A 26,317-nucleotide genomic window follows, 5' to 3' on the forward strand; every position below is an offset into this window, starting at 1 on the left:
CATTTATTCATTTTTAGAAATGATACTGACTCAGTTTAGTTAGATGTACACTATATTTTTATGTAGAAAATTTCTCGAATTAATGGGCTTTAATATGTGTTGAAGAAATACTGACACCCTACACAAAATCATATGTGAGAAAAGAGGACTAAAGTGCTTCTAGAGGTAAAGCATTCATAATCCCATTGAGATGCAACTATTTCTGAAGCTAAAGAGCTTTTTGTATTCTCAGGGAGTCCATCTTCACCATTCAATACAATGTCCGCTCCTTCATGAATGTCAAGCATTGGTCATGGATGAAGCTGTACTTCAAGATTAAGCCCCTCCTGAAGAGTGCAGAATCTGAGAAGGAGATGGCCAATATGAAAGAAGAGTTTGAGAAAACCAAAGAGAGCCTGGCTAAATCCGAGGCTAAGAGGAAAGAACTAGAAGAGAAAATGGTTGCAATTACGCAGGAAAAGAATGACCTGCTGCTGCAGGTTCAATCTGTAAGTTCCTTATACAATTTATGAGCTACACATATGATTATAATCAGGTTCAATGCACCTCCATCAAAATTAGTTGAAAAGATGTATATTTAATAAGTTAAAGTGGTTTAATGTAAATAGAGGAAATCAGTTTGGATATTTTCCAATTAATATGTTATAACTATTATCTGCATTCAAAATGTGGGTAAAATATGTTCTCACGTGTTCATAACATGAATTTTTTTAATTATGGTAATAAGTCAGAATGACTGAGCCTAAATAGGCAAAAACGCTGAAATATATAATTTATATTGGTATCACACGATGTATTCTTCATCCCATAGGAAACTGAAAATCTATCGGACGCAGAGGAAAGATGTGAACAGCTCATCAAAAGTAAGATTAGCCTGGAAGCTAAAATTAAGGAACTGACTGAAAGGCTTGAGGATGAAGAAGAATCCAATGCTGAATTAACAGCCAAGAAAAGAAAGCTTGAGGACGAGTGTTCTGAGCTGAAGAAAGACATCGATGACCTTGAGCTGACACTGGCCAAAGTGGAAAAAGAAAAACATGCCACTGAGAACAAGGTGCAGTATATTGTACAGTCAATGATTATTCCATCAGCCCAATTTTCTTAGTTCCAGTGAAAAATGAAGAGGCAGAGAAATATGCAGAGAACACACAGAATGATGCTCGATCTAGATTTAAAATTGTTAATAGCCATACTCAGCATTTTTTTTACAATTGTGAAAGAAAAGTTGGAGTTCAAGCTTCGGTGTTAATTTAAAAATACATTTGAGCAGGTAGAAAAGCTCAGTAGATAATAAACAATGACCCGAGCAAGTTGAGCAAGTTGCAGCTGAGCAGAAAACTAAACACACAAATATATGAACACTTCCACAAAAAGCTGACCCAAAATGAGAAGCATTGGGTGTTATTTAGGCCTCGGTGGGTTTTATGCTGTCGTGCTGGGGGATGAGGGTGGGGAAGGTTATGATCTCTACCTCCCTGGAAGAGGACCACCCCCGTTGTCCAGAAATCCCACCTGTCTGAAAAGGATTTATCTACTGTGAAGGAAGACACTGCTGCAGCGGTTCCCTTCATTGCAGTAAAGTTTTAGTGGGTGCCATGTTTAGAACCCATGGGATCTTAATCTATGTGTGTGGAGGAAATGTAACCTTCCCCTGCTGTTGTCCTTCAATTTAGACATAGTAGGGAACCAATGGTCCTAGGATGTACAGGCTTCTTGGTCAGCGGTGAGCACTGTCACATCCAACACAGGATGGTCGCTTGGTGGTTTTGCCAATTCTAATTTGAGATGGAAAACCATGAGTATAGTGGGGTGAGAGGGCCACCAGTTTAAAGGTTTCCTCTTCCTCTGCCATATATAAAGAAAGGCCCTTTTTTAGGCATCTGCATTTCAGTTCTGATTTAATGTTACTTCTGTATGTGAACTAACAACCTAATGCACAGATCTGTTTTGTGAGTGCAAATCCTACGATTTGTAAAATCACCAACATTGCGTCCCCAAAATGGAAAGTGACAAGGTTCATAAGGCACATGCGACTCCGAGGTATCTTTCTAACAATGAGCAATTTTTCACTCCCATTGAATGGAATGTGAAGACAAAGTGGAATAGGTGTCCTTCCATTTCAATGTATCAGTGCTTTGCGACCCCAGTTGCAGTCACAAACCAGTGATTAGTTTCTGGGTACTGATTTCCAAATCGAAAGCTGTCCATAGCCTACAACCTATATGCTCTGAATTCCAATTGGTGACATCAGGGCAGGAGGATTTGGTGCCTGATGCCACTTAAAGAATACCTATTCATTTTTTAATTCCAGCCCAGGTCCCTTAAGGGACAGGACCTGGAATAAAAAAATATAGGTATTCTTCATATGTGTATGCATAGATGGAAGTCTGCTGTCCCATTCATGGTTCCATCCCTGCAATCGCAGCCATTCTAAAGGAGCAGCAAAAGGAATCATGCATATTGATGAGAAAAGACTGTTTGTGACTCCTTGTGAATGGAGAGCTTTCCTTGCAACTTATTTGCATATATGTGGCAGTACAACACTAAGGCTTAAATACAAGACAATTATTGTGCAGTTATATTCAAATCTTTGAAAATATTTTTAAAACAGGTACGGATTAGCAACTAGATTTTAGGAAGAAATAACAAAAGGTTAACTTGACTGAAAATAACAATTGACCTCAAATTTTAGCTGCTTGTTCGATATGAAGGCCACTATCTGTATATAATGTCTGACTTCTAAGCGTGATAGTATTAAGTTCAATTTCAATTAGGTTGCACACTTGGCTCACTCGCTATATTTAAATAGATTCAAAAATATGCATGCGCCTGAAATTATGTGAATCGTAGTAAGCCATGCAAATTAGTTTTTTAAACCCAATCAGGAATTTAATTTTTTTTCTCCAAAATTTTAAATGGTGAAATAATTTAAGGGCACATTGTAAAGACTTATATATATGAAAAGGAAATGGAAAACGCAACATTGATTAGGAATGACTTTGGAAGTTTAAGAATCAATTTTGGGTGACAGGTTAAGAATCTTACTGAAGAGATGGCTGCTCTGGATGAAAGCATTGCTAAGCTATCCAAGGAGAAGAAGGCGTTGCAGGAGGCCCATCAACAGACCCTGGATGATCTCCAAGCTGAAGAAGACAAAGTCAATACCCTGACTAAAGCAAAAACGAAACTGGAACAGCAAGTTGACGATGTAAGTTACCTACTGTACAGCAATTCACAGCTAATTAATGCAACATGTAACATAGCACTTCACCCCTCTTTTAAATCAAAAAGCTGATTTCCAGTTTTTTGTTTGATTTTAGCTGGAAGGTTCACTGGAGCAAGAAAAGAAGCTTCGTATGGACTTAGAAAGATCAAAGAGGAAGCTTGAAGGAGATCTTAAAATGTCTCAGGAGTCTCTGATGGATTTGGAAAATGACAAGCAGCAGTTGGATGAAAAAAATAAAAAGTAAGATCATAAAAAAAGAAAATTTCAAAAAAAGAAGAGTACTTAAATTAAGTTTATTTTGTTTTCAGGTGGTAATTAAAGATGTCTCGATGTCGTGGCATGAGTCATGTAACCATGCTGTCATGATTTGGGAATTCAAGTTTCATGCAATACTTTGCATATAAGATGGGGGCCATGTGTTTTAGATTTGAATTCATAAGGATTTATTAAAATGGCGCTTATTCGTCTCAAATTCATAACTATCATATATATAACAATATATATTTAAAACAGAGTCAGCAGTGTCACCTGAGGACTGTGAACTCTTGCCAACAGTTCACAGACCTGTGGTAGGCTTCCTCCCTATGGGCCATAAACTCACAGCAAGCTTCATTGGCCTGTGATGGACGCTTTGTGGGGTTTGCAGGCCTGGTTCAAGGTCAGTGAACCCCGTGAAAGGGCCAGCATAGACACATGAGCCAGCTAAGGACCATGCAGTATGGGGCAGTCCAAGGTGGATTGAGCCCAGGGCCTCGAAAAATGATCTGATAACAATTAATACCAATATGTAACAGCATCCAAAAGAACGCAGTAATTAGATAGCAGCACATACTTAAACTACTAAATAGTGCTATATTCATAGGTATCTCTTACACAGTGTTAAGGACGATGTGATAAGCAATTTGTAAGATTTGTATGACATTTGTAACTTTATCTGGCACATTAATGGTGAGGCCATGAGCACTGCATTTGTCATTTGAGATGTCATAGATGATGTCATCAATAATGTCATTAAAAATGTCATGAGTGATGTAATATCTGAGGTCATAAGCAATGCATGATAGTGATCCAAATTGTGGTCAGCTAAAATAACTATAACTGGTGAGTTTCAGAGTTTAGTTTAAAGTGGCATGTTTCAGCTGCCATTCTTTTTTTCAGTGACTTTCTAAGCATTAATGTTAAGTAAGATATTATTATAATACCTAACAATAGCATCACTGTGTAATGCAGAGGTCTTCAAACGTTTTTGCTGTGGGCCACCCCAGAGGAAAATGTCAGCACCCACCCTCCAACACTTTATGGCTAAAATTGGGGGAGCAGGAGGAGCAGGGCTGAGTGCAGGGGCAGAGCTTATGGGATAATGTCATGGATACCTTTTCTGTAGCTTGTAATCCCCAATAAATGTGAGACTTATAATACAGAAAATTGATCAAGCAAAATCAGAAAACTATAACGTGAGTGTTTCTTTGTCCACAAGGCAACTGCAGCGACCACACTAGTGATAGCTGCGGTTGAGCAAGGGTCTGTCTCCTCACCTCTTTCATCCCTTCCCCATTGTGCTCGGCCATCACTCCAATTTTGAAACAGGCCCAACGTCTCTTTTTTTGTGGGGAATTTTATCTAGCTTAGACTTGGCCCAAAGGCATTGAAACATTTTACATGAGCACCAGTTACATGACACAAGGTAGGTCGGATTAATTTCTTCAGGCAAAGGGACAGTAAATGATTCGCTCAGAATCACAGAATATTGATCTGATGCCAGTACTTTAACCCTGTTCCAGAGTTGGTATCTTTTGCTTTTAGGCCACATCTCCCCGTTATAGAAAAAAATTAGCTCCAGCTTGTCACTTTTTAGAAGCAAAGGTGCCCTTGTCTCTAATGCTACCAAGGAAAATTAACCTCATACCATGTTTTAGTGCAAGAAATTCATTACTGTGAGCCAGTTGCCCCCTAAGGCCCCTGAACCATGCTACACTTGCTTAACTAATGACAGCCACTACATTGTGAAGTAGTGTTTCCTCTACCTTTTGTTAAAGACATGGGCTCCCATCTTGCCCCATTCCCCTTGCTGACATCGCTCATATGACTAAATTAAAGTTCTCTCTTCTGCTTAAATCTTCCCCTCTGGCGGACACTTGCTTGAATGCTCAATACAACACTGACACATCAGGTGTACACTGACCCCTCCTGCAAGGAAGGATAGTAAAATAGCCATACCTGGGGTTTAGTCAGAGTTACTGGAATGTTTGATTTTGTGGCTACAGTGTGTTTTGCATAGTAATGGATATCCCTGTATTTCCCACAAAATTCATCATCAGCTGCATAATCTGTAAATTTTAACAAAAACATGTTTCTAGCTCAAACCGATCTAAAGTTAATAAACACACAGTGACATGTATTGCTGCCCAGTAAAAGGCTCTTCACAAAGGTTGACTGGTCCCTTTTGTGTTGCCTGTTGCTATATTTGGGGACTACACTGGTATAAATAAGGCAAGCCCTTTGCCCAGAGAGTGTTAACGAGTACATAAAATGCCACAATAATGAAGAAATCCTTTCACAAAATGTGCCACATTAGTCTGAATAATTTGTCTGTTCTTGACATGTGATTTAGCAAACATTTCCACATGATGTGGTTCTCCCCTGATGAATAATTCCAGTGACTCTGGGTTTATTTGGCCCCTCAAATCACTCAACATTGTGCAATTGGTTAAGCACAAAACATGAAGGCTGATTGGGAGATAGTATATGCTTTTGCTGTCACTTGGAGCTCGATCGTGACCATGATGTATTCTTCATGAGAGCTAATGTAAGGGTGTTACAAGTTGAATTATGGAGTGTGTTCTTTCAATGGACACTTATAAAAATGTGTCTAGGTACAGTCTGATTACTTATTACTGAAACATATAGTTATAAAAATGATTTACATATGCACCATGCTTTTTACCATCCAACAAGTGGGGACCAAGAAATAAGGAGGCGTGTCCAAAAGTGAGATTCCCTATTTTAATTTCCATAGTTAGAACTTAACTCAAAAAGCGTGTGATTTGGCTGAGATTGGGCACAAAGGGGTTAAAAAGTTAGGTGTATCTGGGCTATCTGAATGGCAAATTTAAAGAGGACTAGTCAATCCTGATTGGCTGGGCACAACAGAAGCAATATGTTATGGCAGTCTTTTCAGTAGTTAGACATGGTCCCTCATCCTGACAATGAATTAAAAAATATGCAAAGATGCAAGGTGAGCATACACTGTCCCCAGAGGAATTTGAAGTGGGGGGTCCCATATGAACTCCCTTGATTGGCTGGCCACAACATGTACAACTGGATTTAGGGCCATGATCCTCTTGGAAATCAATTGTAGCAAATGCCAGGTTTTAAAGGAAACAAAAAGAAGGTTGATAATAGATTTTAGTCACAATGCCATGGTGTTATGGTAATTTTAGGAATTCTGGTGAGTTCTTTGGTGATTTTACCCTGTATAAAATTATCACTCTGCTGGGATTGATGAACCATGCATGAGAAAAAACTGTTTTTTGATGATTGTCTCATGGATTATTGAAGGTGCTCCAGAAGCTAAAATGAGAGCATATTTTTCATACATTTGTGAGCAAGTGGTTTATTAGTTTTTGGAGTAGTAGGGGACTCTGAGGCCCACAATAGGTACTAAAAGCTCTATTGTTTTAGGTCCAGTAAATTGTTTAATTGATTTAAAAAGTAACACTAAAACAGTTAAAAGGTCAATGTAAAAATTACAGGATTTTTACAAAACTGCCTATTTCACAATTGTTTTTGCTAAAAGCAAAATAATTATGTCCTGGAGGGTATGTACTTTCAGCACCAGCAGCAGTCTGTCATGTAGCTCCCTAGTGATCACCTGAAGCGTCACCAAAGAGTTCTAGAGAAGAACCTTCTGTTTTTGCGACAAAAGTGTGGTACACCTGAATGCCATCTTGATGAAGTCAAAGCTGTAAAACTGAAAGGAATTTCCTGCACAGTTTACTGTATGTAAACGAACAAAATGATGGCTTCCTTTTTGGCATAAACATTGTTAGTGCTCTAGAAAGCTAAAACAAGGACACCTTTTCTGTGAGTTCTTAAATATCCTTTGCACCCATTTCAGAAAAGCATTCTGAAATGCAGAGTGACACTTACTCACAATACCAGCAGCAGCCTGTCAGTTAACTCCCTTGTCAACAGAGTTCCAAAGAACAACTAGAGCACTAACATTTTGCATTCAAGGTAAACATGAAGCACTTCTGGACACCATTTTGTTGGCGCTGTTGAATTAAAAACTCTTCCTGGGTCCTGGCTGTCGGAAATGAACATTGAAGATGTTAATAAAACTAAGGAGACTCAAGTTATTCCTTCCAAACACGTGCATCATACTCACCTAGAAACATCTTCCAAGCATCTTACATTGCATATGAAATGTCTCTAGATACCGAATGAATATTTTGCCTACTGTAACCATAGCATTTCAACAGTCGTCCTAATAGGAACATAATGTATATATTTACAAGAGAAATATAATCTTTTATATGAGAAAAGATGTAACACCTGCATTTATTTATATCATAAATTTATTTTGGAAATATATATAAACACTATTTCCATATTGTCAAAAAACTAAACCCATTTTGATGAGAGAGGATAAGGGAAACTGATAAACAGACCCTTCTCATGCATGTGTTTATTCTATTTATTTTTTCAGGAAGGAGTTTGAAATTAGCCAGTACCAAAGTAAAATTGAAGATGAACAGATGTTAGGTGTACAGCTACAGAAGAAGATTAAGGAACTACAGGTAAACTGTTTGGGATTATTGTATTATTTGTGATGTTGTATCTTTAAATTAACTGTTTAGTGTGACCCACAGAACCAGATTGTTTAGGAGACATGACCAACTATATAGAGGGTTGTTAGGCCCTACTGTTTAGTCATCTGACAGTGCCAGGAAGTTGTGATGGCATCTTATTCACTTTTTCCTAGTTTCAGTATTCTTTATACTGAGTAACACTATCAAAGCAGTATTAATTAATAGAAAAGATCTCACTGAAAAGAATGGAATTTAGAAATTGTTGGCATAAAAAGAGGGAAACCTATTGGTGTGTCTGCTTCTGACCATTTTAGACACACATAAAAATACCCTCTGATAGTCCTCAGAATCTGGGCATGTGTTATAATAACAATATATTGATTCTGTCGGAAGCAATTATGCAACACATTTTAACTCAATGAAAGGCCTTAAAATAGTCATGTGTTTGCCCAGTCAGTTGGGTAGGAAGAAAACTCTATACATCAAAATTACAAGAACAATACAAGTAAATACCAATATTAGGAATAGATTGAGTCTATGTTTTTGTTTTAAAAAAACATCATACATCACATTTAGGTGCTCCTAATGGTGAGCTATAATGGTGCAGTGGTCGTGAAGCCGAAGGTGACATAGGACAAAACAAAGGCAAGGAAAACAAATATAAGCTTGCTATGCAATGATGCAAAGTTAATGTACATTGGCAAAGAGGGGACTCAAAGTTTATGCCCATTCATCATTGCAACTAATCAAGCATTGAAGTATGTAGGCAGTGACGTCCTGACCTGTTTGAATATAATTTGCGATTGAGTCTTCATTACAACAAAAGGAAGGAATACACCCTAATTTGTTTAGCGAATGATGCATGCCAAGTCATAAAAAAAAGGAACAGATAAAAATCCTATAAGGCCAAAGACCAAGCACTTTGTCCAATCAATAGTTAAGTATCAGGGTCGTCGATCTCCCCAATACACTTGTGCCCATCTAAATAAGAAAGAAAATGAGATGTTGGTATATGAAAGCTAAACATGTTTCAAATTAATTTGGTTTTATTCGAGTTATACATATGCAATGCATTTTAGCACTTCCTCTACTCCTCCATAACCACAGTTGTAATTTCTGGCTAGACAGTCAACCCACAGTTCTATTGATCCCTGTAAGTCAGCCCTACCTACTGGTCATCCAACTCTCACCACAGTTTGCTAGTGCTTTCCTTTTTTAACAATTGTTTTTTGAAGCTTCAACAGAAAATCTATAACCTTTATACTTTTTCGGTTGGCGGTTTTCATGGTTTTCTGTGCTGTGGATGTTTGGGTCAGAATATCTAAGGCAAGAAAGATGTGTCATCTCTGTGATATTGAGTTTAAAGCACAGGATCATCCACCACAAAATTATCTTATCTTACCTATGTTAACTTAACAAGATGTAACATAAGTTCATATGTTACTTGTGATGTACGAAGGCTCTCATGAAAAATGTGCTAAGTTAGTTAGGGTTTGGCCATCGATATGGAACTATTCAGAGGAATAGCTGTTTTGATGTAACAGTATTTGAAATTCTTATCTGTTGGATGTTTTATATTTGAATTACATTAAAATGTTTAGGCTTGTTGGGGGTGATTTTTTAAGAACACTTAATACTTTCAATTGAAAATTTGTATTGGTTTGCTAAACGTATAACACATTTGTTACAATAAACTGTAAAACATTTTACACATATGATAAAGCATGGTTAGGCATGCATGCAAAAAAGTACTGAACATCTCAAACAATTACCTTTCTTTCCATATCCACTTTGTCAATGTGTCAGGAGCAGGTGAGGAATGTACATGAAGGTTTGAAGGAGATAGACTCCACTTCGCAAGTAAATCGATGCAAGGATACCATGGTGTTTATTACATAACCAGTGGAATCAGCACAGTTTATTCAGCTCAAGCTTTAATATAAGTTCTTCTGTACATCTTATTGAACAAGAATTGTCAAACACATTCAGTGTTCTTTCAATAGTTTTATTTACACAAACACATGCACTGCGTTACAAGCTTAACATTAAATATTTTTCCAGGCTCGCATTGAAGAACTTGAAGAGGAGATAGAAGCAGAACGAGCAGCTAGAGCTAAAACAGAGAAACAGAGAGCTGATCTCTCAAGAGAACTTGAAGAGATCAGTGAGAGGCTGGAGGAAGCAGGTGGGGCCACCTCAGCTCAGATTGAAATGAACAAGAAGCGAGAGGCAGAGTTCCAGAAAATGCGCCGTGATCTGGAAGAGTCAACTTTGCAGCATGAGGCTACAGCAGCTGCTCTGCGCAAGAAGCATGCAGACAGTGTAGCAGAACTTGGGGAGCAAATTGACAACTTGCAAAGAGTCAAACAGAAGCTGGAAAAGGAGAAAAGTGAACTAAAAATGGAGATTGATGACCTGGCAAGCAACATGGAGTTAGTCACTAAATCAAAAGTAGGTTTACTTCTACACAGGTGGGGAAATGGATTTTAAATAATTTAAATTGTGGTGAAATATTGACAAAACATTGTCAGAAAAAATCTGAATATATTTAATTTTTAAAAGGCTAACCTAGAGAAAACATGCAGAACCCTTGAGGATCAACTCAGTGAAATTAAGTCAAAAGATGAAGAGCATCAACGAATAATCAATGATCTCAATTCACAGAAAGCTCGCCTATCAACAGAGAATGGTAAATTCAAATTATAATAAGTATGATTTTGCTTTGAGAATAACATACATACAGCATATGTCAGAACAAAATTGTAACTCTTTAATAATTTGTGCTTTCAGGTGAATTTTCTCGCCAGTTAGATGAAAAAGAGTCTTTAATTTCTCAGCTAAGCAGAAGCAAGCAAGCTTTTACCCAGCAACTGGAGGAGCTTAAAAGGCACCTTGAGGAAGAGATAAAGGTAGGTAATATCACCCTGTATGAAGTTGTTTCAGCAAAGTTTTGTATGATGTTATGTACCTATTTTTAGCCAATTTAGAGAGAAGATATTTTCTCTAAAAACGTATCTATGTACAAACGAATATTAATCATGCTTCAGAGTCAGGATATGATTAATAGAATTCCTCTAATTGCATCTTATGCAGCTGTTGTGTTATAAAAATGAATTATGTGCCTACAAATACTGTATGAGGCTATAGGCCAGAACTCCAAATTAATCCATAATATCGTTATTATATTTGTAGACCTGTATTCATGTGATGTAAAAATGGCAGACAAGGACATTGTGTATAACTGAAAATAGTTCAGTACATTGCTTCATGCAAATATGTGAGATGTACACAACTTCACAATTCTTTAATAGAATTTATATTAGGTGTGAGTTTGCACAAGCCGTTCAGTAAGTGATAGCTTGAAAACAACTGTTTTGCATGTACGCTGTTGACCATATTATAAATGGTGCAGGGGCTTTTGGTGGGTGAAAGAACTGAGAAAGAATACAGAAAGATGTACAGTAGGTCTCATCATACGTTTCCAGTTACAATGGTATGGCGATTTCAGATATTATTATGAGGCTATTATCACAATAGATTTCAATGGTAGTAAACAATCTCATGCCCAGAGCCCAGCCTACCCATATTTGAAGTCATCATTACATAAATGGCATTTACTTCTCTTATTAAATTTCATCTGATAATGAATTCGCATTTACCCATATGAATAAAAACTGCATAACGGATTTAGATCTACTCTAGTGTCATTGGGCTCACATACTTTATTGTAGTACTCACTTATGGGTTCAATACTGATTTTGGTCTTAATAATCTACAAGCAATTCGATTGTCATCTACTTTATCACTTTACCCAATGCCTATGCTCTAGCACCTATGCTTGTCTATATGTTTGTTGAGTACAAATACATAATTTCTTCAATCGCATGCCACTTGTGTTGCGGCAGTCATTAAGGCATATTCTTTCATTTATTTTACCATGTTATGATAAATTAGTTTTTCAAACATAATTTACATTTTCCTCACTTAGTTATCAACCACATGTGTGGGCAGTTGCATAGATAACATAGATATAAGTAAACAGATTCACCCACTGTCACATATTGGACATTTTAGGTACTGTGACCATTCAGACAATGCATAAAAACACGTGTTTGCTTGTTTGCTATATTTGACATTATTCTGGATCAGGAAGAAAAAAAGTTTTAAAAAAAATAATGACATTTAATTGCTTGCTACAGGCTAAAAATGCTTTGGCACATAGCCTGCAATCTTCCCGCCATGACTGCGACTTACTCCGTGAACAATATGAAGAGGAGCAGGAGGCCAAGGCTGAGTTGCAAAGAGCACTATCCAAAGCTAATGGGGAAGTTGCTCAGTGGAGAACCAAGTATGAAACAGATGCTATACAACGAACAGAGGAGCTGGAAGAGGCCAAGTAAATATTCCCTTCATTTTTTGTATTTAACATAATAATAATGTAATACAGACAAATCTTTAAAGAGTACATTAAGAACTTGAAAACATTAAGTATATTTTGTTCTTGAACATAAAAGCAAATATGTATAAGTCTGCAATATAACTAGCCAAATATGAATACATTAAAAGTATAAATATTTTCATCAAATGGGGAAGTAAACGACATAGAAGTAGTTCAGTATTTTTCTAGACTCTGTTGCAATACATTCCATTAAAATATGGTGTAACTTTATTGCATGTCAACTACTTAATATCTTCAGTGTTCAAATTCCTATTTGAAACATTGAGCATAGCTTGTCACATTTTATATAAAATCAGTACTGTCAAACTTTATGTGCAGTACAATAGAAACATTTCCTGCTGCATGGCACAGAACAACACTTCACTGCAAAACATCTGAGAGAAGACTTCCCTTCCTGCAACAAACACAAATGTGGAGCAAAGCATTAAAAGATAGTAGTATCCTTATACATTTCTAAGGTCTAATATAGCACTTGTTCTAAAAATCTAAATCTCTTTCCTTTTTAGGAAAAAGCTTGCTCAGCGCCTACAGGAAGCAGAGGAGCAAATTGAGGCTGTTAATTCTAAATGTGCCTCACTGGAAAAGACAAAACAGAGACTTCAAGGTGAAGTTGAGGATCTTATGATTGATGTAGAGAGGTCAAACTCAGTTTGTGCAGCTCTTGACAAGAAGCAAAAGAACTTTGACAAGGTAATGCAAGAGGCATAGTTATGCCTTGGATCATCGTGAGCATCTTTTGGTATTCCGTGTGTTACAGATTTTCATATGTACTACTTGAAAACCCACAACATATGTTCCATTCAGAGGATTGTCTTACGATGAAAATACATAGCTGAATTATAATGTTGAGTGTTCCTATTCATTTGAAGATGCCTTTGAATTGTTCCTATACCTTAAAGTAGAGGACATACCTACTGTTTAGTAATTGAGCATATAAAAAGAAGACAAGCAATCTCAGGGATCCTGGGTTGGATCTCAACTCAGCCCAGAAAAATGTATTCCTTAAAGCAAGAGTTACAAAAATGCATCATTCCAATACACCGAGTCAGTGGTTAAGTAGTGAAATCTTGAAGTTTATTCCCAAGATGGAACAAAGGGGCAAATGCATTATAAGGTCAAGCATCGAAGTGGAACAAGCAAAGTTGCTGTGCTGTGTTGCATGAAAGGAACAGAGCGGGACAGTGCCATATCTACAAAGATGTGGTGCTGCTGCTTTCTTCTCAAACGCTGACTTACTAGAGACACACATACCTTTCCACCAAAGTGAAAGGTGTGTACATAATATCAAGCATATGTTTTGTATGTATGTACATTGTATTTTTATAGCACAAACCTAGCCAAGATGTAGCAAGGTGCTGTACAGGATCAAAAACAGAAATAAAGTAAATGAGCTATAAGAAAGGTGGCTGGTTTGTGGACTGATAACGCATTGTGATACAGTGTTCTTCAAAGAGATGTATCTTCAATGACCCCAAGTGCATAGATTGAAAAAGGCTTCTGTCTTGTTTTTCTTTTCTACACTTCTTAGTCTGGAGTCTGATGGTGTGCTGGCAACAGGTATGCCGACAACCACCAGAGATGGTTAGCTTTTCATGTTGGTTTTGTTAAAGATATAACTGGATTTGATGATGGTGTAGTCTGGCAAGAGGAACCAATGGAGTTTCACCAAGACTGCTACATGTAGGATGCCCTTCAGTGGTGCCAATGTGGAGTCTAGGATGCTGTGAAGTAGGGAGTTACCACTCTCCTGATGTAACAGTAGGAGGACTTCAATGAAAGCTTTGAAGTTTGTGTCCAGAATAGACTCTTTAGAAGAGAGCTGGTACCAGGCCATCTTTGCGATTTTTGCAATTTGTCCCTTGAAGTTGAGGTTGGTGTCCAGAGTGAATCCAAGTGCCATAGCATTCAGTGAAAGTTGGGGTTCGAAGCCAATTAGGTTTATGTTACTGAATGAGGTTTGTTCAGTTTCTTGCTTGTTGCTCTTGGAGAGTACTCCTCTGGTACAAAATAATATGCTTAGGCTAAGAAAACTATACCCAGCTTTGTATGGGTATTACACAGTGCAGCACACTTGCAAAGTTTGGGAACATTTCTCCAACTTTGCACCTGGCTCGAGTAAGCATGATTTCGTGCACAAAGTCCTACTTACCATTGTTAGTAAATTGGGCTTCCATTGAAAAAAAACTGTGGATGATAGTGTGGAAATGTACTTGCATCACCCATGGGACCCCTCTTGATGCATAGTAATGTAAAGCAGCAGAAACCCCTAAGTTTTTTTCGTTTAGGTATCTTTCCAGCACAAAAAAAGTTTGCTCTGGAAAGTAAATACTAAATCATCATTTTGCAATTTGCAATGAATCGTTTGCTTCATTTTTAGTGACTTTGCATCAGCACAGTGTTGATAAATATGGCTCCAAATGTCACAAAGACCAAAGAACATGAAGCATGGTTTTCAAACTTTAACGCTTGTTTTTCTTGCTTATATTATGGTTTGTGTGTTCTGTATGATTCTGTAGCTACCAAACACAGATGACGAAGCTTGAATTTTACATTGTACAGAAGTACTTTATGGTCTCTTCTAGCTCAAATGGATATATCATTGATAAGGTTTGTGTCATGCCAACTTATATAGGTATTGGCAGATTGGAAGCAGAAGCATGATGAAGCACAGGCTGAGCTTGAAGCAGCTCTGAAGGAGTCAAGATCACTGAGTACTGAGGTCTTCAAAATAAAAAATGCATACGAGGAATCACTGGACCATCTTGAGACTCTCAAGAGAGAAAACAAAAACCTTCAACGTAAGTACTCAATGCATTATAAATTAGCATTCAAAATTCTAGTGTTTGATATGTCTTTTAATTTAGATGCATTGTGTCCATTGATACCATTTGTGATTTGGGGCCACATGTATAAAGCTTTTTTTTTTTATCGCAAATGTGTCGATTCACAGAATCGGCCCGTTTGCAAAAGCAACAAGACATTTTATTATGTACCAAGCCCAAATAGCGATTTGGTAACCTGTTACAGGATCACAATTTAAGTTTGCGAGTCAGTATTGGGAAGAGGTGTATTGAGGGCATTATAACACTCCCCTCATCCTACCTATGCCCCACGCTGCTGGTTACTGGATTTCAGTTATCATACAAACATTGCCTCATGGCCAAATCTCTCTTCCGAATTGAAGGTACATATGAGGAGTTGTAAAAAGGAGGCAATGGAAATCTGGGATTTAAAAGTTGGGAGAATAGGGCAAAGTTTTTGATTCCATACTGAAATGTATATCATCTAGAAGTTCAAGGGGTGAAATATTGTAATAAACAGTGTATTTCTTTAAAAATTAAAGGACTTTCTTTTGGATACATATATGTCAATCTCTTAGAAATTAACATTTCTCACTTAGTGCATTATAATTTACAATTTTGGGTATTTTCACATAGAACAAAATGTATGCTTTGGCTTTGGTATTTCACATCCACACAGTAAAAATGTTGCATCCTCTCTTGTATTCCCACCCTGTCAAACCTCTAAATGTGCTGTCTTACCACAGCACCGTTGCTTAGAAGCAAAGGTTTCATAGAAAAGTGCTTAATTTAGCTTTCAATGTGCAATCCTCTGTGGTTGGTGTTCAGTGAAGTGTAAAGTGTTCCATGCATCTTGTATTCATTTAAAAAAAAAAAAAAGCTGTTAATCTTGTGTGCCTTTTCTCTAATTACATGTTTATTTCAATTTCAGAGGAGATTTCTGACTTAACGGAACAAATTGCTGAAGGTGGAAAGAGTATTCATGAGTTGGAAAAATCCAAGAAACAACTTGAACAAGAGAAGAGTGATCTTCATTCTGCACTGGAAGAGGCAGAGGTAAGTACGAGTTTATCTTACTGTCATACCAGGGCATTTTAAACTATTTAAGGTAAATTAGGGAATGTGAATTAATAATGTTTCCAACTTGAGATATAATATCAAGTAAGTAATGCATCTACACACTTGCAGGCATCGCTGGAACATGAAGAAGCAAAGATCCTTCGTGTTCAGATGGAACTAAACCAGGTGAAATCGGATATAGATAGAAAGCTGGCTGAGAAGGATGAAGAGATCGATCAAATTAAGAGGAATAGTCAGAGGGCAATGGAATCCTTGCAGAGCACCCTAGACTCCGAGATCAGGAGCAGGAATGATGCCCTAAGGCTAAAGAAGAAGATGGAAGGAGATCTGAATGAGATGGAAATTCAGTTGGGACATGCCAACCGCCAGGCAGCTGAAGCTCAGAAACAGCTGAGAAACGTTCAGGGACAGTTTAAGGTATTGCTTCTTTATAAAGATGCTAACTATTAACATCTGCTTCCAAGAATGTTAGATCGCATATGTTTACCTCCTTTATTTTTCCCACATAGGACGCTCAAATTCACCTGGATGATGCTCTTCGAAGCAATGAAGATTTGAAAGAACAAGTGGCTATGGTAGAGCGCAGAAGCAACCTGATGGCAGCTGAAATTGAGGAAATGAGAGCTGCTCTAGAACAGACTGAGCGTGGCCGCAAAGTAGCTGAACAGGAACTTATTGATGTTACAGAGCGTGTGCAGCTCTTACACTCTCAGGTATACCATGTCAGAGGTGTTTCACAGATTTCCATTCACTTAGCTCCAAATGTTTTACTTTTTTCATCTACAGGATGCAATTTAAGCATCTTTGTGCGTTCCCTCACATATCCACCATGTTCTCGTTTCAGCTCCATGACACTCAAACATTTTCTGCTTGAATTGTCTTCACGTTACAAGACTGAAATGCTTTATCTTGCCTCCATCTATCCCTGTTGTTGGGATTGTTGGAGTAGGATGTAATTCCATTTCAAGCAATTGTCAATGGTTCCATTTTCTATTGCTAATTCTTACATGTATTAATCAAGAACAATAAGGGAAATGATCAATTGTTTGTCGTACTCAGTTTCCCTTAAGGTGCTAACTTGTTCTAGTTTACATTTATAAAACCTGTTCCAAATCGCTCAGTGTACTTGTAAATCATGCTTCAGATTTGTAACCCTAAAATAACATAAATTCTTAAATTCATCACATTACCAGATTTTATTAGTGCAGCTCCCAAATCCTATTTAATACACTCTGCTAAAAAAAAGTCATAAATTTTCACTAGCAGTTCTGGACCGCTCTACTGCATTTGGTGCATTATCTTTCTTTTGATGTGCAACATTGTCCAATCGACATTGTGATGATTGTGTAAATTGATGGCCTGTATTATAGGGAAATCCTGTCAACAAAGTAATTTATTTTAATGAAAAAACAAACAAAAGTTAAACATATATGCTTTCAAAATGTTTAAAAACAGTGTGAAAATTAAATGATTAAATATGTTTCAAATATAATCAACAGAACACTAGCCTCATTAACACAAAGAAAAAAATGGAGTCGGATAATGCACAACTTCAGAGTGAAGTAGAAGAAGCAATCCAGGAGGCAAGAAACGCAGAAGAAAAGGCTAAAAAGGCGATCACAGATGTAAGTTATGCCTATTGTCCTAAATTGTTGAGACTCAAACTGAATGTGTGTATAATTCCATCATTTTGTTATATTCATTGACCAAATCATGTCACCAGTTTCAAAATTAATTACGTTGTTTAATGAGGCTTTATTGATATTTATAAATTATTACTTCCCCTTTGTAGGCTGCAATGATGGCAGAGGAGCTCAAGAAGGAACAAGACACAAGTTCACATCTAGAGAGAATGAAGAAGAACTTAGATCAGACCGTGAAAGACCTCCAACACCGCCTGGATGAGGCTGAGCAACTGGCTCTGAAAGGTGGCAAGAAGCAGCTTCAGAAACTGGAAGCTAGGGTACGCATTGAAGTAGAACATGTTGTTGAATAAATGATAGTCATTTTAACCATCTGCTACACGTGCTGAGGGTCAATTTATTTACAAGAGGAGAGCAATATTAATTCACCAATTTAGTCTGCCTTGTACTACTTTTATAAAATACAGACTCCATTCCGACCCAAGTAATGTTCATTATCATTTCCCTGTACCATGCCATCTCAGATCAGAAGTGTTGGTATTTTTATTGATTTGCAGTGATGCAAGTGGTTAGCTTTGGTTCACACTTTGATAGCATTTTAATTACCACTAAGACTGTAACACAGACTCCATCAAGATGTCTGCACATTGAGACAGTCTTGCTTCTTTAGATGTAAGTATATGCCAGGCGGTAATTATTGCAATCATTGGGCAACTGAGGCACACAAAGAACATTGAACAATTGAGGATATAAACATAGCGGACTAGACTTGGATTTTCCAGGACCGAAACCCAAGCATGCACAATATTTCAAATATACATGTGTTCAGTATAAAATGCAGCTACACTTGTAGCACACCCAGGCATACATATAAGTAACAGTGCAAAGATGAAAAGGTCCTTAGGAATGCTAGAGTGTCATGAAGTTTCAGTTAACAACTGCTATCTGTGAACATCATACTTTACTGTTATGTTGTGGATTCTCTCTCTCTTACAATTTAAGGCCAACACACCAGACAACTGCACTTCTATCACTATAGAATAAATACTTCCAACAAATCAGCTATACTTAGCCATCAAAAGCTATCTCATACCAATCCTAAAATCATTTGTGCTGGAAAGGAATTTGAAAAGAGGTTTTGTAAATTCTATAATTCACTTGTGATGCATGTAAGACGTCAACAATCTGCTTTCAAACATAGGTCATCCATACAGTCTTCTCTGCCGAATTCAATTTACATCCTTCACTCTGGTGACAATGGAAGAAACCCAGCTAGATCCGAATTTCTATGTGTGTTCTGTGTATGGTACAATAGTTATACCAATGTATTCCTTACTACAATTAACAGGAATTCTTAACAAGAATATTTTGTTGCAGGTGCGGGAACTAGAGAATGAGCTTGAAGCAGAACAGAAGCGTGGAGCAGAATCTATTAAGGGAGTGCGCAAGTACGAACGGCGCCTCAAGGAGGTCACCTATCAGGTAAAACATAACATCCTTGGCCGTGGGAAATTCTTCAGATTATAAACAGAGCATATAAACGATTATGTTCTCAATTAATGCTAATTCTTTTATTCACAGTCTGAAGAGGACAAGAAAAATGTCTTACGGCTCCAGGACTTGGTGGACAAGTTACAATTGAAGGTGAAAGCCTACAAGAGACAAGCAGAGGAGGCTGTAAGTAATTTTTTCAAACACCAATAAAAAGCAAAAATATGTGTCGAATCACGAGAACAGTTTTCCTTCAAGTTGGCCATAGAGCTCCACCCACTGCAGCTCAGCTTGGCCCTTTCCATTTGAAAGGCATTAATAACCCCATCTGCTATGCCTTTGAAGGGCGTTATCTCACAAAGCCTAGAAGTCCAGGAGTGTTTAACAGATAGCCTCATTAAAAAACGGCAAAGTGCCAAGAGAGCATCACAATTTTGTCTCTCACCCAACCTAGAGGCAATATAGACAATCACTTTGAATTTTCCCAGCCTGACCGCTGTCAGACTGCTTGATTACAAATTAAGGCTGGGTTTCTGCTCTCCACAACCAATGGTGCTAATAACTCAGTACACCAATCTGGCTAGCTTCAAGCAATAATTATCTCAGAAGTATGCAAAATAAAATACTTAGATCAAATCTGACAACAGACTTGACTTCTAGGCTAAACTCCATCCATAAACCAGTTAGGTCTTGCTGGCTATCTCTGTAACCTACTTCCAGTATAGATATTTCTATATTTCTTATCTGAGTCATGTAACTGCAGAGAGATGGTTGGCTGTCAGTTGAGGACTAGGACACTTGATGACATATGATATTAGGTTGAAGGGTTTTGTTTCTTACTAACACAGCCTTATAAACATCAAGTTGCAACATGACCAATGCATGTGTAATTGCCTTACAAAAGTGTAGGTTTTCAATGGACACCCCTCAATGTTAAACTAGTGCCAGGGCCCAAGACACAAAATAGTAACTAAGCGTGCACAGTTTAAACGGAATGCATTGGCCGGAACCTGTTTAGCAGACCTCATGCAACAGCAAACGTTAACATTGTTCCAAACCGGCAACAAGGATAATACAGGAGTAACACACCTTGCTTATATTTGGAATCTGACGATTACAGTTGCGTATTATTACTCAACAATATCTGACATCAGAACTCACTTGTTTCTTGAATTCAATGATAGAGTGGGACTGACTATTTCCCGGAAATTGTAGGAAACGACTTTCAAAGGACAAAATGATTACGTTTCAAGAAATTCATAACCTCGAGTTGATTGTGGAAATTAGCATAACTAAAGGATGAAAACAGTGTGTCAACTTATGAAGAAAGAAATGCTGGGATACTGTTGTAATGTACGAGTTATTTCACTAATAAATGTTACAACTGGGTAATCTTGCTCTTCACAAAGGTCCACCGACATTGCACCTACACCAGCTTTCCATGCCCCAGTAACGTGTGTTGCCTTTTAAAATAAATAATAAAACGTGTATGAATTTGAGACTCTCTTTGGATGTGAGGCTGGGACGAAATGGTACTCTGGCCCTACGCCATTCTCAGTTACAGATTCTATATGAGGTATCAGACAGGTCACAGTGGACCTTTTTGAAACCCCTGCTGTTTAATTGCAATTTTGACATCAGTTTGTTTTTGCTTTTATTTCCCAAGCAACGAATATTATCTATCCATAACACGAATGTTATTTGTTCGCACATATGATTGATTGAACTTGTGAAAGTATTACTTGAGTACATTATTTTCATTTTTACACATACTTTAATTATTATCCAATATAAAGGGCTTGGCTCTTCTTTACATTGTTTTAAACATCTCAATACAAAATTGTCTGAAGCTTCTGAAACTCCAGTTCTAGATTGTACCAGTATTCTAATTGTTTCAGGAGGAACAATCCAACACCCACCTCTCTAGATTCAGAAAGACTCAGCATGAGTTGGAGGAGGCTGCCGAGCGCGCAGACATCGCAGAGTCTCAGGTCAACAAACTGAGAGTCAAGAGCCGGGACATTGGCAAGGTAAGAGTGGTTTTGTTTGACCTTTTTTATGACATTAAGAGTAATAAAGATGTGCAAATCGAGGTTCGAAGCCCCAAATGCTTGTTGGAATTCGTTGGGATGGGATTATTTGCATACAAACAAGGGGCTTCAAATTGTCTTACTTTAGAAACTTTGGTGGAAATGAAATGATTGCTCTGACTTTTAATCTCATTAAATAAAAGGTCGTCTGAACAACTTAACTAGTTAGAAGCCTGCCAATGATAAGTTAGGTAACACTTTATCGTGTTACCACTGAAATATTGAATTACACTCACGAGTTTACAGATAATACGCCTGCTCTTTGAGGACATATAAAGGACATATGCTCTTTAATCACTAATTACGTTCACATGACCTAAGGGCTATATTTATTTTGCAAGACATGGTTACACTGAAGAATTAATCTTGAGTCGCCTTATGGTAAAGTATCCCGTACAAATAAAGTCAGGCTAGCCAATAAATATATTTAATTAGCCCTTTGAGCGTCCAGTATGCTCCTTTTCCAGATACTTTCTCCAGTGTTTGTACAACCTTTTTTTGCAAACATTGAAGAGACACCTGGCTTACTTGGTACGCTTTTGATGACAAACATATATTATTAGTAGAGCAGTAAAATGAATCCTTATGCTAGTGCTTTACCTAATATATTATAATCCTCAAGCTATCCTTTCTTATAACTGAAGAGATTACTGGGAAGTCCAGCCTTCCTTAACAGTGTGCAGCCCACTGTATGCATCATACATCCAACTCAATGTACGCTTCTTTGAAATTGCTCATGTGCTCATTATTTTTCGAAATGCAATTGGTAAACATGGGAATCACAACATTGTTCTTTTTCTTACAGAAGGCTGAAGAATAAGGAGGTGTTAAAGTCCAAAGCAGAGGATATTCATATAATATGGATAACTTTGGGATTGACTATATACTGTACATAATGTACCATACACAGAGGTCTATATGGCAATAAATTTTATGTGAACACAATATTTCTCCTTGAATATTTTTTCACTTCTGCATTGTACTGATGAATTAAGCTTTATTGTATCTAAATTCGTTTTAAATGTCTAACAACAGAATGTTTTTGTTTCAATGTGTTGCAAGAATGAACTCAAAACAATGAGTTGAGGTAGAATGTAGAATTGTCAGCACTACAGAGACAGTTTTAACAGCTAGCAGAGCCAGAGCTCATCTTCGAAGACCCAATATATTTCAACCCTCATGACAAGGCAGAACCAATTACAGGTTGAGATTTTGATGGGTTGCATGTAGAGATCACAGTAGTGTAAGATCAATGCAGCTTTGAGTCCCAAAAATCAAAAATATACATCTTAGCTTGACAAAACATGTGCAGGAATGCCTTTGCCTTCACCAGTTGTGCATATGACTTACTGTAAATACTAATTTGTAATAATGTTTCCATATTGTCTTGTTTCATCGGTAAGTGTCAAGAAACTTAATAATAGGCATGGCCTTTTGAAAATGACAAATTAGTTCTCAGATTGGCACTCTAGAATTTCCAGCACATACTCAGTTTACTATATCTATACACATCCACAGATCACACAGTTGCTGAAAGACTGGTAGATGCATGCAAGATGTCAGGTGGGAAGGGGCACTGCATGGCTTAGCAGAAATTGTGGTAAGATAAAATGTGTACAGAGTACAAGCAGTCTTTTTCTTGTAAGCATACATATATGGCCCAATCAAATCTTGTACTCAGGGGAATCAACATGAGGGCAGAACCTAAGTCCAATCAATCAATAAATAACTTTATTTCGGCTAAAAGCCATAAAAGCCATTAGCAACACAATAACCATACAATACAATGATAATTTAGTAAAAAATACAGAACTCCACATAAAACATTAGAAGCAAAAGCGATAATTCCACAAGACAAAAATGTTAAAACTCTATTTATAAAACGGTTCAAAACAACTAACATTATTTTTAAAATCCTAGGGGCCAGGCTGGACTTAATTACATAGGGTAGTCTGTTTCTTCCTACTATAATCTAAGCTAAAATGAGCTGTTCGAACGCTTGGTTGTAGTAATAATACAAAATTAAAGTCACTATTCCTTTTTCTTTAACAAGCAAGCCCTCATGATTCGATGACCGTGATAATCGGTTATTTATGGCTAATCCGATAGGTCAGGATTATTTCCTCTGGTTCTTATAGCCCATGCATTTTGTAAGTACCTGGCAACGGCAAAAACCACCTTGTCGCTTGTGTCGCTTGCAAGGATTCGCAAGGATGTAATATGCTCCCTTGTCCCCAGTTGTCTACATAAAGGGATTATCCACTTCTTTCTGGGCACCGAATATCTAGGACAAAAAAACATAACATGAGCCAATGACTGGTTGCTCAGGACAGAAGTGGCAGAAACTTGGATTGTGGACCTCCTTGCACCATTTTGCAATGAATGAATTAAAAGGCAGTGTTCCTAACCTAAATTTGATAAAAAACGGGTTTTAGCATAGCGGGGATTAATATTGTCCATATAGGCCTCAAACTTGGGGCTACATTTGTGGTCTAGAAACTGTAACGTTCCACTACCATGGTCCTTTTTGGACCATAGTTGGGTCAAAATTAACTCCCAGTAACACCGCCTTATTCGTACCTTTCATTCCTTTGTTAGATTGTGGGGATCTCTCCACACCTCATCTACTTTAATAAGTTGGCACTTATCTCTAATGTGCTTGAACCAGGGAATGTTTAGCACGTCACAGTCCTCTAAGTATACATATATGGCCCAATCAAATCTTGTACTCAGGGGAATCAACATGAGGGCAGAACCTAAGTCAATCTCCCAGTATGATTCTGAAAGATCTTTTTTTGTTTACATAAGGTCAGGCAACAGTTGCACTGTCAAGCCAGAGCTAAAAATCTGTGTAGAATCTCAAACACAAAACTGAATTCTAAAGTCTACGGTTAATGAGAACCTTCCTCCCATCTGTGCAGCTGCCAGAAAAAAAACACAAACACAGAAAATGATCTAGTTATGCAAGGCACTTTAATAGCATTACATTGCATGTGCATGCCTCTGACAATTTAAACTCAGGGACCTTGATAAATAAACATAATTACAGCTGTGTGGCGGGCGAGTATTTTTTCTGGAAGCAAACAACTTCTGTCAAATCAACAATTATACTTGTGGCTACCAAAATGTGGATGGAGCCTCAGCCCTTCTCCTGGCAGTACCTCATAAAGCCCTTTTTTAGGTTGATCACAAAGTCTGGTGACAGCTGCACTGTTGAGGTAAACTTCTTAAGAGTGGTATGTAGATGCATATGTGCACTTTTTGAGTATCATCATCGTCAGCCATTAAGGCAACTTAGAAAGAAATCTTGAGTTTTTATTTGACTCAATACTTCATCATTATGCTGTCATTTCCACAAAAATTGTAAATGCGCCCTCATTGTAAAGTACACGTTGCCATATTTTATATTATTCTCACCAGCATTTCCATTATATTACACCATTACTTTCTGTGGGAAAGTCTACAAACTACTCAACTCACACAAATGCATCTAAAGATCGAGCTTATTAAGCTCTTAGTTCCAATATTCATATGTAATGTTTTCTTGGTTCTTTTGTATTAATGTGTTTTTGGCTATGGATTCAATAATTCTACATAATCCTGTCATAGAACCTATTCCTCTTCTATGTGATGCCAAAACAATTTGAAATTGTATTCAGTATACAAAAGAATTAAAACACAAGAAAAATCACAGAAGTTATCCTTTTGGAGGTTATCTTGCCCATCAGTCTACATTAAGGGATCGCATCAAAAACATTACACACATAAAACACTCTACCTATAATAAAAGACACCTAATTCACAAACAATTTGTCAATCCTGGTTTAGACTGCATACGGGAGAACGATACAATGGCCTACAGCCTAAAAGATAGTGGACTCACAATCCTTGTGTACCTTTGAGGAAAATGCTGCTCGCATCAGTGATAAAGATACAGTAAACTATGTAAAAATGTGGTCAAATTAGATAGATGACCATCAAATTTCTGGAAATACCGGGGTTATACAATTCAAACTATAACTGTGCACAGTACATTCTCTTGAACTTCAGGCTCCTCAGGTGCACGTTTTACGAACAGGCTGTCTTGTATCCTGCAACTCTACCAAACACTAACCCCTGCAGCTCATTCTACTTCAAGGTCATTCCAAAACATTCTGCTCACACTTTCCTGGGACGTCTCAAAAAGCAAAGGCCAGAATGGATGACTTCATGACATAAGTTTGGTTTGGAAGATTCCATCACTATCAAACTAAAACCAGTAGAGAAAGCAAAACTTCTCTAAATCTAGAGACTATAACATATACAAACTTGTTAGCTCTAAGCCGGCAGGTGGCATAAGTATTTAACATTCACAAGTGGGAATACCTAATTAAATTACCTAAACTGGCTGAAACGTCAGATTTCTCATGTCACATAAATATCAGACTACAAAACTGAAATCGGACCAAATTTATTCCAAGCTACATTATCCCTAGGACAGACAACTGCCACCATCATCCATGAGATGCAAACGAAAACTTTCTATGGCTGCCTCACAGTGTGCTAGTTATTAGTATTGTAACATACTCTGGCATTGGCTTGAGGCTCTAACAGGTAATCAAGCCAGCCCTCCCAGTGGCCAGTAGCAGAAGCTACACTGCATAATTTTGCAAAACAGTTGCCACAGAGACCTGTTAAACAAGTCTTAGTCCACAGCAAAGGCCCAGATATTTTAAG

General features: G+C 37.5%; 1 protein-coding gene across 1 annotated transcript in view; it reads left to right on the forward strand.

The window, feature by feature from the left end:
• LOC138246137 (myosin-1B-like) overlaps window positions 1-22,546 on the forward strand; it is a 48,287-nt gene extending 25,741 nt beyond the window's left edge. Inside the window, exons 22-41 of the mRNA XM_069200408.1 lie at window positions 233-488; window positions 812-1,054; window positions 3,032-3,208; window positions 3,321-3,466; window positions 7,935-8,025; window positions 10,099-10,488; window positions 10,600-10,726; window positions 10,828-10,946; window positions 12,237-12,433; window positions 13,003-13,186; window positions 15,129-15,294; window positions 16,229-16,353; window positions 16,486-16,794; window positions 16,887-17,090; window positions 17,877-18,002; window positions 18,170-18,340; window positions 19,398-19,502; window positions 19,602-19,697; window positions 21,410-21,541; window positions 22,407-22,546. Of these exons, the coding sequence (XP_069056509.1) occupies window positions 233-488; window positions 812-1,054; window positions 3,032-3,208; window positions 3,321-3,466; window positions 7,935-8,025; window positions 10,099-10,488; window positions 10,600-10,726; window positions 10,828-10,946; window positions 12,237-12,433; window positions 13,003-13,186; window positions 15,129-15,294; window positions 16,229-16,353; window positions 16,486-16,794; window positions 16,887-17,090; window positions 17,877-18,002; window positions 18,170-18,340; window positions 19,398-19,502; window positions 19,602-19,697; window positions 21,410-21,541; window positions 22,407-22,421 (3,379 nt within the window). The 3' untranslated portion in view covers window positions 22,422-22,546. The remainder of the gene's footprint in view (window positions 1-232; window positions 489-811; window positions 1,055-3,031; window positions 3,209-3,320; window positions 3,467-7,934; window positions 8,026-10,098; window positions 10,489-10,599; window positions 10,727-10,827; window positions 10,947-12,236; window positions 12,434-13,002; window positions 13,187-15,128; window positions 15,295-16,228; window positions 16,354-16,485; window positions 16,795-16,886; window positions 17,091-17,876; window positions 18,003-18,169; window positions 18,341-19,397; window positions 19,503-19,601; window positions 19,698-21,409; window positions 21,542-22,406) is intronic.
• The last annotated feature ends 3,771 nt before the right edge of the window (window positions 22,547-26,317 follow it).

The sequence above is a fragment of the Pleurodeles waltl genome, chromosome 7 (assembly GCF_031143425.1).
Source record: "Pleurodeles waltl isolate 20211129_DDA chromosome 7, aPleWal1.hap1.20221129, whole genome shotgun sequence".
Taxonomy (NCBI): Eukaryota; Metazoa; Chordata; class Amphibia; order Caudata; family Salamandridae; genus Pleurodeles; species Pleurodeles waltl.